We start from the raw sequence: 14,508 nt of genomic DNA on the forward strand, positions 1-14,508 counted from the left end.
GATTTTTATTGTTCCCAGAAATTTTCTTTATACATATTATTTATTCTTTTTAGGGTAGTTAAAAGATCTGTTAGTTGACACACCACTTCCAAATAGTTGACAGGCTATTTAGGGAGATTCCAGGGAGCCTTAATCATTAATCAATCTTTTTTCTTGAAGGAGAACAAGGAACCACAAAACTAAGCTAAGAAAGTTTCTCTGAAAAATGTGGAATGGCTTTCAGAAAGTTAGGCCAATATTATATATCTCCCTTGACTAACAAAGAAAAGAAAACATTCTATTTTTTCTTTTATGGAAAAAGTTTAACAAAGCTATGACAAATCTAGATAGCATGTTAAAAAGCAGAGACATCACTTTGCTGACAAAGGTCCATAAAGTCAAAGCTATGGTTTGACTATAGTCAAACCAGTAGTCATGTATGGATGTGAGAGTTGAACCATAAAGAAGGCTGAGCGCCAAAGAATTGATGCTTTTGAACTGTGGTGCTAGAGAAGACTCTTGAGAATCCCTTGGACAGCAAAGAGGTCAATCCTAAAGGAAATCAACCCCGAATATTCATTGGAAGGACTGATCCTGAAGCTGAAGCTCCAATACTTTGGCTACCTGATGTGAAGAGCCGACTCATTGGAAAACACTGATGCTGGGAAAGATTGAAGGGAAATGGAGAATAGGATGTGGCAGAGGATGAGATGGTTAGATAGCATCAGCGACTCAATGGACATGAAGCTGAGCAACCTCTGGGAGATAGTGAAGAACAGGGAAGTCTGGCGTGCTGCAGCCCATGGGATCACAAGAAGTCAGACATGACTTAGCAACTGAACAACAACAGTTATCCTGCTGCCTGTCACTTCTAAACACCAGTCATAGTCTCCGGCAGAATCTCTTGGAATTAACAAAGTAGTCTTCTGATTAGATTGTTTTATGGGGTTTGTTTCTGGTGGTTTTATTTCCCAAATTTCATTTTCTTGAATAAGGATTTATAAGAACATTTTTACTGTGCTGTAAACAAAACTCTTGATAGAATCTTCAGAGCTGATCAGATCTTAAATGTTAGGGTTATTGTAAGAGATCTTTTAAATATGTTCGTTAAGATTACTGTTTATAAGAAACATAATCTGTGAAATTTGCTTTCTTAATTTTCAGGAGTGCATCAGAGCCTTAGGTAGAAATAAACCTCATACTCCTTTCCGAGCAAGTAAACTCACTCAGGTGTTAAGAGATTCATTCATAGGTGAAAACTCTCGTACCTGCATGGTAAGTTTGCTTGTTTTGTCTTAATCCTAAATGAATAATTATACAACATCTATGGGAAATTTATGAAATACATTAATGGCATTTAAAGTTTTCTACTGTGATACAGTGAAACTTAAAAATGTGGTCCTTGCCAATCTGATAGGATTGTATTACAGTTATAATACATTCATGCATTCTATTAATTACAACATCTCTGAGTCCTCGTGAGATTGGTTTCCATTGCTTTCTGTTTTCCTTACATATTGGTCACACTTCTCTCTTTCTTCATATGTCTAGAATTTTGGATTATATAATTTTCATTATGAATGAATATCTTACAGACACTCTGGATTCTGTTATGTTCTTCTGAATATTATTGGTTTGTTGTTGTTACTATTATTTTAGCAGAAAGTTAACTTAGCTGAACTCCAAACTCTTGTCTCCCCTGCTCTGGGCAGCAACTGACCTTGAAATCTCTGTTTAGCTCTTTTAGACTTAGCTATGTTTCTTATAGTCGGCCTTGTGTACTCCAGTTTGGGGGTCAGGCAGAGATGTGGGTAATGTGTGTATTTGGGTAGAGTACTCACGTGTATGTATACATACACACACACACGAGTTTCTCACTCTGTGGTTACTTCTCTTCTGGGACAGACTTCACTTCCCAGTTGCTATGGTGCCCACCTCCAAACTGTGCTTTATTTATTTAGTTTCTTAACTAGTGAAACTCCAGGTTTTTATTGAAGTTTTAGTTGTCCTATGTGACAGCAGCACAATTTGCCCTTAGACAAAAAAAAAAATTTATCAAAAAGAGGGGCAGTGAGTACTCAGTGTTACTCCCTTCTTTGAGGTGTTGACCTCCATTCTCTGCCTGATGTTTGATCATTTTGTGGTGCTGTTAGAGCTGTTTATATTTTAACTGGAGTTTGTAATTACTATATGACTACATGTGTGAGATACTGAGTTACCTTGGAGTTTCTTTCCTTTGGGAGACCGTATTAAGATTAGACCTTAAGGAACCACGTGTCAGTATTACTGTCATCTATAACATTTTCTTTATCTTTGCATTTTCCCCCCATAGATTGCCACAATCTCTCCAGGAATGGCATCCTGTGAAAATACCCTCAATACATTAAGATATGCAAATAGGTATGAGATATGGTTATTTTGAAATTCAAAAGGAATAGAACAGTATCTGATTTGATTTAATATCTTACAGGGTAAATCTTACTGTTCTTTCCGTTTTCAAAAAAATTTTTGCATGATATTTGTTAAAATGATATTTAAAATAATTTTATCACATCCTAAAAATAAAAATAATTAGGGTTGTGTTGAGCAACTTGAGAAGACAGTTACATTTTTAGTAGAATTGGTCTTACTCAAGAACATGATACATTTTTCCATTTAACCAAGTTATATTTCGTAGTATTAGTTCTCATTATGTTAAGACTCAAAAGTAAGTGAGTATCAGGCGCAGTCTGTATTTCTTAAATTATTTTGCTATATGCTAAACAGTTATTTCTGATAATGTTAAATGTTATACATGGGAAATCTAGGGATTTAATAGTGATAGCACCATTCTTTGTGGTGTTCTATATGGTGAAAATATAGTTACAAACTTGAATAGACAATTGGATTATTACAAATGAGAGGACAGAAAGCGTTATACACCATTAAAACAATTTGTTCCCATTGCTCTTGTTTTAAATAACTATTTATATAGTTTAAAATTTCTTTTATCACATACTGCATTTGTGATTTTAACCTAAAGATAAAATTCCTCTTTGTATTCCATTTCTAGTGTGATGAGTCTTTTAATTTTGCTAAACATGAGTATTTTGTACTGCTTTTGTTTTAGTCACTATTGAGACTTTATTTTTAATCTTCCATTAAGATGTTAAATATATATGCATATAGGAAAGTACCCAAACATAATAAATGAAAACTTCATACTTTACATAATATAATGTAATGAATACTTATAAAGTACAAATTCTAGTCATCAAACCTGGAAATAGAACATTTCCAGTACCCCCAGAAAATTCCCCATGTGTCCCATCCTGATCACAGATCCTGAATAACATGCATAAATACATAAATCTCAATCCATTAATCCATTATCCTGATTTTGGAATAAATTGCTCAATTTTCTTTCTTTCTCCCTTTTTAAAAATAGTTTTACTACCTATGAATGTATCTTTGAACAATATAGGTAGCTGTATTTGAACTTCACATAAATGAGAACACCCTTTGTTCTTTGGTATTTTGCTTTTGCTTTAAGAGATTTAAAAAAATCATCAGTAGAAACTGTTGAAAAGTATAAACTTAGCTTTTGCCAAAAGATGAAAAATAACAATTTCTTTAAAAATATAATAGAATTTTATTTTTAAATTTAATCCCTTTTAAACTTTGAATTATAAAATCTTGGCTATGAACGTTTAATCATTCTTTATAGTGAACATTTTTGGTATTGTAGGGTTTTTATCACTAATTTAAAATGCTTCTTATTTCAGAATTGTTCATGGGAGAGATGAGGAACAGCTTAGTGTTATAGTCCTGCTGTAGAATTAAAACCCTCATGTCTTCAGACTTCTGTATTTGGCTATTCCTCTAGTTCATTTAGACCCAAGTAAAATATTTTAATTTATTATCATGTAATGTGATTCATTTGCAACATTACTAACCATCTGGGACCAACAGTTCTGTCTTTTATTTCCATATCTCTAGGAATAAAGATTTTCAACCTCCTTTGATAGCTCATTTGAGGAATATAATTCCTGCATATAGTATAGTTCAGCTTGGGCAAGAGAGCTTTGAATAGAGGGAAAATGTGTGGTTAGGGGCTAAAAGGGTACCTAAATTAGGATATTCTGAAAGAATAAGATAAGTAATGGGGTTGGGAGTAAAAAAGTGATTAACTCAGTATTAGAAATTTAGGTTTGTCAGCATGTATGTAAATAAGCTTTATAAAGTGACTATAAAGGATAAAGGGCAAATGAATGTGATATTGAACCTTTGAGAGTAGACATTACCAAAAGGTCAAAGAAAGATTCTAAGTATAAGATATTACTAGTTTTATCTATGTGACTATTTTGATGTGTATAAACAGTAATTTCATTTAGTTTAATTTGAGAAGTAATGAGAAAAATAGAGAATATGGTTGGTATATATTGAAGTGTTCAAACATAAAATTTGTACTCAGCCAGGTTTGAACCTCAGTTAGGCCACATTCTCACTGAATGAACTTGGGTAAGGTACTTTATTGCTCTGAACCAATTTCTTATCAGTAAAATGGTGGTAATATCACAACATTGTCGTAATGGTTAAATAATGTCTGAGAAATACTAATCATGCTATCTGCTGATAGAAAGTAATTAATAAATATTGCTTGCTGTTATTAAGTAGGATTGGCCCAAAGAGGATATAGGAACTCAAAAAAGTTGGTGCAGAAAACCCGTGATTTGGTTAATACACCTGTTAGAGACATTGTCAAGAACAATTAAAATTCCATTGCTAAAGGATTTTCTTTGCCATGATTCATCATCTGAATCACCAAACACAGAAAATTATTTGAGTGACTGTTTTTTCAGTTTGTTCCAAAGTTGCTTCATAACTGATACATTCTAGGTGCATAGGAAAGAAGTTAATTCAGTATAAAGATTGTATGCCATTAGGACTTTAGTTCTCTTCTGTCCTGTTTGAAAAGACTGCAAGACTGTTGAGGACTCATTAATGCTATAAAATACTCATGGTATTGACTACAGAAGGAAGTTAGACACGAGTGGTCATGTAGCTTAATACAGGGCATTTCAAATTTAATTGATGGTCTAGTTAAACTTCTAGAAAAGATCTTGGGAAAAGGAAGAATTATGGAGTTAGGGAATCAATAGAACAGAGGGGTTCAAAAACCTCTTAACTTTAATTATTTTTAAGATAGTGTAAATGCATTGTCACAACAAAGTTGATCCTTTTCTAATCAAGTTAGTATTAAATGAAAACTTGAAATGTGCATTCCTGTCTTTACAAGAGCATTTTCTTTTAATTTGTTGCTGTTTGGTGCTGCAGAGTAAAGGAGTTTGGAATTAGTCCATCAGACATTCCCTTCTCACAGGGTAGTGGCAGTCGCCCTGATCTCTCTCCTTCTTATGAGTATGACGACTTTTCTCCTTCGATTACCAGGTCTACTTTATTCTATACATACGATGTTTATTTTAAATAGTTTCTTTTGGATTGTGCTATATATAAATGTTTCGTAGCATTTACTTTCATGGCATATACTTCTTTTGTCCTGAGCCATTTTATTTTTCATTTTCATTTTGTTTGACAGGTGGTGGTTATACTGCATGATCTTAATTTTTACATACTTTATTCATTTATTTGCTTTAAAATGTTGATTTAGAATTCAGGCTTCCTTTTCCCCCTCTCATATTTTTAAGGATGATGTCATCTTTCCATATTTATTATTGAAGGATAGACTGTCTTATTTAAAAGGAAAAGTTTACATTCTTTGTGCAAGGAAATCACAAGGATCCTCTTGACTTAAAAAATGGATACCTGGGGGCTTCCTTAGTGGCCCAGTGGTTAACAATCCATGCTTCCAGCGCAGGGGGTGCAGATTCAATCCCTGATTGGAACTAAGATCCCATATGCCGCATGGTGTGACAAGTAAATATAAATTAAAAAAAAAAAAAAAAGTGTACCTCTCCCAAATGTGTAAATTTGAGTATAAGGGGGTAAACTTTTTTTAATGATAAAGCTTTACAGCTTCTGATCTTTATGGATTAGAAATATTTCATGTGTAGGTATTTTAATTTTATTTGAGCCTTGTAACTACCAAAAATCTGCAAAGTATATTAAATTCTTTGATTTTTGGAGGACTTTCCTGGTAGTCCAGTAGTTAAGACTGTGCTTCCACTCCAGAGTGGTTTCAATCCCTGGTCAGAGAGCTGAGACCCTACCTGCCACACAGCAGCACCCCCCCCCCAAAAAAAAACTGATTTTTTACAATGATGCATTTATTAATCTAAGTACTGTTGTAACATTTTTAACTGTATCACATGTCTCTTATTTATTTTGAAATTCTGAATAGCATACTTTGATTCTCAATTTGTTATGCACAGTAATTATGTTTGAAGTAATTATATAAAGTTGTACTTAAGTAAATTCCTAAGTTTAATATCTCAGCATACCTTTAATATTTCCACAGATTTCAGTTAGATTTGATCTGGAAAGCTGACATCATCAATATTAATATGTTAATTGAATTGCTTTTATATTAAATAGGTTGATATTTCTTATCCCTCATGAGTCTTTGTTAATTAAAGATACCTCTTATGTGTTTATAGGGTTAAAGAACTGACTGTGGATCCAACTGCTGCTGGTGACGTCCGTCCAATAATGCACCATCCCCCAAATCAGATTGATGACTTAGAGGCACAGTGGGGTGTGGGCAGTTCCCCTCAGAGGGATGATCTAAAACTTCTTTGTGAACAGAATGTAAGTGACATAATATAATGGTAATTATCTTAGTTGTTTCATACATACTAGAATAAGTGAAAACTGGCCTCTAAATCAGGAATCAATAAACTAAAGCTTGTGGGCTTGCCATCTATTTTACAAATAAAGTTTGTTGAAGTATGGCCATGCTTGTTAAGAACAGAGGTGACAATGACCATACAGCTCACAAGCCAAAATATGTACTAAAGTTTGCTGACCCCTGATCTAACTATTCTTTTTTCCAGATTTTATACTGATTAAAATTGGGAGATTTATTTTTAGCTGTGCTGGGTCTTTGTTGCCATACGGGCTTTTCTTTAGTTTCATTGAGCGGGAGCTACTCACTAGTTGAGTTGCACAGGCTTCTCATTGCAGTGTACAGGCTTTAGGGCACGTGGGCTCTGAAGTTCTGGCTTCTGGGCTCTAGAGCACAGGCTTGATAGTTGTGGCTCACTAGCTTTGTTGCTCTGCAGCATGTGGGATCTTCTTGGATCGGGGATTGAACCCCTGTCTCCTACATTGGCAGGCAGATTCATTACCACTGAGCCACCAGGGAAGTGCCTAAAATCGGGAAATTTTTAAAGTAATACAGGAAACAGACAAGTTTGAGAATTGTACATGCAATATATTCTATACATAAAGCTTAGAAACAAGATTACTTTAGACACATGGATATATACTGAAAGGACTCATAAACTATATCAAAAATGAAAAAATCTGACATTTATTACACCTAGCTGCTTTCTGTATTTTTGAATGTTTGGTGACATTTCATTATTTAAAATTTTGATTCCCCCATTGCTCAAAAATAATAATGCATAAGGACAAAGATGTATTAAAAAATAACAAAAAAGCACAGATATTTTCACATAGTTATTTAACTTCATTTTTAAAATGTATAATCTGTATAGTTTTGTATCACTTTTCCCACTGAGAATCCTATAAGTGGCATTTTCTTATAATGATAAACGATAGCATTTATTAGTTGCTTATTACCTCATGACACATATTTGCTAAGCATTTTATTAACTGACATAATCCTCACATTTTCTAAAAGATTAAGTAATACGTGCTGAAGCCAGGCAGGATTGAAGTCTGGGTCTTTGTTATTCCCGAGTGAATCTTATGTCAGCTAAATTTAAAGTCCAAATATTCTAGAGTAACAAATGAACATACTAATTTTGTTATCATGTTCCAAAATACTTCCTATTAATAAAGCAGGACTTAATGCAGCAGTTCTCAACCAGGAATGACTTGGCCCCTCTCCAGGGAAAAAAATGTATGGAGACATCTTGGTCATCCCAAGTGGGATGGTATTGCTAAGATCTAGTGGGTTGAGGCGGGGGGTGATGCTCAGTATCGTACAATGCACAGGGACATTCTCCCTCCACAAACCCCCACAAAATGTCTGTGATGCTGAAGTTAAGAAACCGGGTTTAAATAAGAGTTCTCAACTTTGAACCGTAGATGATGAATAACTAAAAATGAAATCCTGGTGTGAGTCTATCCTCTGTCCCCCAAAAGCTTTGAAAGAGACTGTAGTTGCTTTTGAAATCCTTAAAGCAACCCTGCCTTGCTCCTGCATATGGTGCCTTCAAAGATACAGAAAACCAGAATGAGATAGGCACGCCCTACAGCATATCTCTCCCATTTTATTCTTGTATCTGTTGGGTCTCTGTGGGACCTTAATTGGGAGAGCTTGGCTAGGTCACTAGAACTAATCTAGACGCTTTTTAAGCGTGACATTATGGGTTCTTGCAACCTTCTCCATGTATGAGAGAGGGTGAATTTCTTTCAACTTTGCCTTCCCCAAGGAACTATCTTGAGATAGTTCAACTATTGATGCGTGTGTTACATATTCTTACTGCTACATTAAATTTTAACAAGGTAGGTAAAATGGACTCGTGTCTAGGACATACTCTGGAGATAAAAGTAATACAGTAGACAGACTAAGAGGATAATCAAGTGCATTAGAATTCTGTAAGTAGTTGTATAGATAAAAAAGTTCTCTGCATGGACTGCATGGAAGTGATAGGAATTTGCATAGTATATTGAAGCAAAGGAAACACAGGACGTTCTGGGCTTGGCAGGGAGGTGGGCAGATAAATAAGTAAAGGTTTTTGATTGTGGGTTTACCAGAAAGACATAATATGAGAGACTCATGCCTGCATGTCCTGATTAAAAACAGATAGATGGTTCTTTTCGCAAAGAGAAAATAAAAAATTCTTTAGCTAATGTGATTATATAAACTTGTAGGGATGGTAGTGTATTGATGAGTCAAATGTCTACTTACAATATTTAATTTAACCAAGATACACCCATATATTTAGAATTGTGTATTTTGTTTGACAAATGTTGCTTTTGCACTGATATTTTATACAACAATTTTAAGTGAACTTCTCTATCACTGTGGCTGCGTTTTGAGGAAATAAATCATTAGATAGTAGCGTTGGAAAGGAAGCTCAACAAAGAAAACAAAGCTGGAGAAGTTTGACTTGTTATAGGACCAAAATATATGATGTGTACATTTGTAGTTTTTTGTGGATGAAGTAGAGTCATGAATTATCCATTAAAACTTCTGTAAAAAAACAATAAGTAAATTATGTAGTGCAATTCAGAGTTTAAATTTAGTAAGAGTTAAGACCTTCAGAATACCAATTTGATAGTCACAGTCATGAAGGATGTAATATTTACATCTCTGTTATACTGAAGTGTTATTTTAAATGAACATTGAATGAACTTAAAACTCAACATTTTCCTTCTTATACTGAAAAGAAATTTAAGACATATATATGAATTCTTAGTGAAAATAGACAATGCTGAGGAAATATTTCAGTATATTTGTAGCCTGTGATAAGTGTACTTTTGAACAGTTGCACTCCTGAAAGAGACTGCTTTTTTAGAGTAATTCTGTAGTAAAGCTTGGGCTAAGTGAAAACTATCTCTTACTGATACATTTAAGTTTGAGTTGTCTTACTGAATGTTAAATATTTTTGACCCATGAAAAGAAATTCTGGTTTTGCCTTTTGTTTTTTATTTTTAGTCTTTAATATTCAGGCTTCCTCACTTTCTCAGTTGCATTTTTGTAAATGACATAGAAAAATCACTTTTTTATTATAACATTTAAAATATAAACTTATGTCATAGTTTTTAAACTGTTTTTATTTTAAGGAAGAAGAGGTTTCCCCACAGTTGTTTACCTTTCACGAAGCTGTCTCACAAATGGTAGAAATGGAAGAACAAGTTGTAGAAGATCACAGGGCAGTATTCCAGGTGAAGTATGGTGGGGTCTTCAATCACATGTGTTTCTGAAAAATTAGCTACTAATGACTTTTGAATGTCACACTAATCTAAAAAAGCCCTTGTTTATGTTTATGCATATGTCTATTTGTAGGGCATATTTGAATAGAATGAATGATGACTACAAACAAACTTTCTTTGCAACTGTGGGAAAAAGATGTAGTTGATTTCTACTATTCTCCCACTTTCTTTGCTTTTGTTAGTTGTCTATTTTTAGAGGAGTTGATCTTCTGCCCTCCTTTACCTCTTTCTTCATGGTAGGCAGTTGGAAAACTCTTCTAAAGGGTATCAGGGCAGTTGAGGAAGAGTTAGTCTTTGCAGAAAAGGAAGGTTATTTCAGGAGAGTTACTGCACTGACTGAGCCATCAGTTGCAGATGAATGAGGAGGAATATATCCCTTCATATAGCCATAACTCCTTAGGTATTTATCCTCTTGTGTGTTCAGCCTATTTAAAAAACCTTTTACTGTATGATCCTCCCCTCTTTATTAAACAAGAAAATATTCTGGAGAGTGATACCTATTTGAACATCTTTATGGAGACTGCGTGGTCGGCTTGCTCCTGAACCCCACCCCCTTCCCACAGTACTATAAATCCTTTGTCCTATTAACCTGTATATCCTTCTCTGATATTGAAGAAATCTTTATCTGTAAACAAATATTAACATTCCTCAACTCTAGGCAATTCACGCATTTGGATGACGGGCTCAAAAATATGAGAACTATTTATAATTGTAGAATTGGATACACAATGATTAAAACTGTTAAAGTCAAACCCTTATTATGACTCTCTTAAGAAGAGCCCTAGGTATTTAGATTAAATCAAAAAGGACTCTTGTAATTTTAAGAAAATTGTTAGAATAATAAGAACACCCGTAAAACTCAAACAGGGTCCCCTGGTGGCTCAGTGGTAAAGAGCCTGCCTGCCAATGAGGAGATGCAGGTTCGATCCCTGGGTTGGGAAGATACCTGGAAGGAAATGGTAATACGCTCCAGTATTCTTGCCTGAGAAATTCCATAGACAGAGGAGGCTGGCAGGCTACAGTTCATGGGGTTGCAGAAGAGTCAGACACGAACTTTGTTGTTTAGTGAGGCTTTCAAATTGAAATTTATGCTTGATGTGTCAGAATTAAATTGGTACATTTATAGAGTAGTTGTGTGTGCAGCATAGTTGAATTGGTTTGGAATTCAGCAGTAGACTTGTGAATGCTTTATTAAAGTGAAGTATACTTCTCTTCTCAAAACAGATTTCTTAGGAAGTGTGCCTGCCTGTCTTCTTACCTGATTTGTTTCAAGTAATTTAATAAATTCAGCAACTAAAATTACATTTATATATAGTTGTCTGTGCCCTTCTTATTATATATTCATATATAATGGGTGTGTATATATATATGTATATAAAGGGCATATATATGTATATGCCCTTAATATATATTATGTATTCAAGTGAGTTAATAAATTCAGCAACTAAAATTACATTATATGTAGTTGTCTATGCCCTTCTTGAATGAAGTGTCATATGAAGCCCATCATTTCCCACTTTGCCATTTTATAATGAAGTCTAAAATTTGTTTATTGGAAGAACTGAGTATTCTGACTTTCAATCTAATAGTCTTAAAATTCTATTCACTGTTCCTCCCTTCTGTGAACTGCCATTTTTCACACTGGGGTTTTGTTTCTAAAAATTAAATGTATAGCTGAAGGAAAAGAAAAATTACTGGGAGGTTGTGTGCCTGTGTTTTAATCAATGCATATTTAGTCTTCTAATAGATGGTGATATATAGTCTAATTGTAATTAGTCATTGAATTACATTGGTGTTTGGAAAAGTGAAATTGTGTGTACTGTAAAAAGTTAGAAAGTGTCCGTATTTATATCCCCTAACTCTTTAATTTAAAATGATCTGACCTTGTTAATAATCTATGGTTCATGGCATTGTGAAAAAATGAAATTCATAAATTCCACATATCTAAACTGAGTTAACAGTGGTTTCGTTAAAGCACTTAGGAATAGTAGTAATTAGTTACTATTTAGTGGTTCACTTGACTCTTCTAAATGGGCTTTCTTGGGAATTCGTTGGTGGTCCAGTGGTTAGGCTCCACACTTTTACTGCTGAGGGCCCAGGTTCAGTCCCTGGTCAGGGAACGCTTAAGATTCTGCAAGCCACACAGTGCAGCCAAAAAAACGGGAGCTATCCAGTGTTTCCTTACAGTCAATAATTTTGAAGAGCTACTGTTTCGAATTTGTTTACCTCTTTGCGCAACCTCTGTGAGGCCCAAATGGATATCAGATAATTTACAAGTTATAGTCTCCCATAGGCCTCATGAGATTGCTCAGAAGTTCTATTACACCTGTTGTTTTAGGGATAGCTGAGGTTTTGAGATTTACTCTGCTCATTGATGGGTGTGTGTGCGTGTGTGATTCATTCCACCTGTTTGTGTGTTTGCTTCATTCCCTTCCCAAACCCCACTTGTTGGGATGTGGGTCTGTGTGTGTCTGTGTTTGATTCATTCCCTCCCCTAAACCCCGCTCAAAGTAAAAATAGGACGTTTTTTTTTCCTATCATGTTTGCATTTGAATGTAAAGAAATATTTCTTGATTTTATTCTATAAATAAAGATGTTTTATGGTTATAAATATTTCAGAGAATACTGTCTTGAGTATGTTTGAGTATATTTAAAATAAATCTATACACTGGTTTCTGTCTTATAAAGAGGCTTACTGGGTTTTTTTTTGGGGGGGGTCATTTTAGGAATCTATCCGATGGTTAGAAGATGAAAAGGCTCTCCTAGAGATGACTGAAGAAGTAGACTATGATGTGGATTCATACGCCACGCAACTTGAAGCTATTCTTGAGCAAAAAATAGACATTTTGACTGAACTGCGGGGTAATTCTGTTTTCATTTTATCGTTTGAAATCTGCCTAATATTTGTATGTAATTAGTGGGAGGATTTCATATTGTAAAAAGACATCTGAAGTGAAAATTATGGGCACGTTTAGCATCTTTCTAGAGTTATAAAGACCAACCCACCATTCCGTTTTTTTTTTTTTTTCCCCCTGAAAATGAAACATGAAATATTTTAAGTGCTCTCTAGTCATCTTTTTTGTTTTCGTCTTTGGAGAAGATAGACATCTTATGATTAAAGAGGGAAAATACATTTTAACAAGTTTTTTAAGTTTTATATACCCATGCAGAGCTTTGTTAGGCCAATTCTTTTCAGTATTATTTTCCTTGGTTTAGATCTATTCCAGGTCATCTTTCTATCACCTCCTACCTGCATCTCCTTTCTGTGCATATTTTGTCATGATTTTCCTTTGAACTCTTGTTTTAGAAAATGAAGGGGGAAAGGTTCCAAACAGCTAGTCTTTCTGCTTTGCTTATGAAGGGAAGCATGTGGCTTACCAAATGCCATGTCTTCTTTCTTGGCTTTTTAGTTAGCTTATCTGTGCGACTTCAGATAAGCACGTATTATATGTGCTGATTTCTTAGGCTTTGGCAAATTAGCCATCTTCATTTATATGCAAGTAGACTTCTTTGTGTGTACATGCAGTGCAACATGAAACTTGACTGAAGTTGCTAGATTTTTTAGCACCAAACAAGCTGCTTAATTTTTTAAACTAGGTTCTTTGTAAAGTTAGTTATTTGAAATTATATCCTACAGAGTCAGCAGTGACCATTTTGCCAATTTAGAATTGTTTGTGCAGATGTAGGGTTTCTAACATTTGCTGTTTTTCATGTTCTTCATATTCAAGCCTTGATTTAACGTGTTTTGATCATTTTTCTAATCTGCCATAATGCATAAGCAGCTTTCTGTATGCATTTTATTCAGGAGACAGATCACAATGTATCCTTATTTTTTTCAATGCAAGATGTAGATTTCAACTTAGTTCCCTTCCTTTTCTCAGGATTCATGTAAATATTAAGTATATCCAAACTTTGAAGAAATTACTACCTAAAAATTGTATAATTCAGTCCTTAGGAAAAAAAATTGACCAAATATAATTTTGATATTAATATAAATTTGAGAGCTGTAGCAGGCATCAGATCCAGAAGTCCTTATATTCCTTTCTAAATTTCAGAAAAAATCAACTTTTTCAACATCACTGTACTTAGGAAGAGGGGAAAGAAATTGAGATTCCAACACTGTGTCTTTCTCTTTTTTTTGAAAGCCATAATCTGCACTACTAACACATTTTCAGTTAGGAAGCTACTGGAAGGCGCCATCTCCTGTGCGTTGTGCAGGGCTTACAGCTGTCCTGGTCTCCACTGACTGGGTGGCAGTAGCGCCACCCCAGGATGACAATCAAAAGTGTCTGTAGACGGTACCAGTGTCCCTGGGAGGGGAGCAGAAAGCACCCCCAGTCGAGAACCACTGCTGTAGAAAGGTTTCTCATCTTCACACAGCTGACAGTTACTTGCCTCTTCCAGTTTTTACTTACCTATTTCTTACTCTTATGTGACTCTGAATCAGTACATGATAGAACA

General features: G+C 34.6%; 1 protein-coding gene across 23 annotated transcripts in view; it reads left to right on the forward strand.

Annotated features, from left to right (window-relative positions):
* The window catches only part of KIF2A (kinesin family member 2A), a 71,364-nt gene that overhangs the window by 51,080 nt on the left and 5,776 nt on the right, over positions 1–14,508 (forward strand). For 10 of the 23 annotated variants that reach the window (XM_086361872.1, XM_086361874.1, XM_086361880.1 and 7 more), the window contains 6 exons: positions 1,144–1,254; positions 2,312–2,379; positions 5,296–5,409; positions 6,576–6,726; positions 9,898–9,999; positions 12,774–12,909. In XM_086361872.1, coding sequence (XP_086217998.1) covers positions 1,144–1,254; positions 2,312–2,379; positions 5,296–5,409; positions 6,576–6,726; positions 9,898–9,999; positions 12,774–12,909 — 682 coding nt within the window. The remainder of the gene's footprint in view (positions 1–1,143; positions 1,255–2,311; positions 2,380–5,295; positions 5,410–6,575; positions 6,727–9,897; positions 10,000–12,773; positions 12,910–14,508) is intronic. The other 13 variants (XM_086361884.1, XM_086361886.1, XM_086361875.1 and 10 more) reach the window with 2 other exon arrangements.

This window comes from Bos grunniens, chromosome 20, assembly GCF_055505025.1.
Source record: "Bos grunniens cultivar Pamir isolate PY7600 chromosome 20, Bosgru_T2T1.0, whole genome shotgun sequence".
Lineage (NCBI taxonomy): Eukaryota > Metazoa > Chordata > Mammalia > Artiodactyla > Bovidae > Bos > Bos grunniens.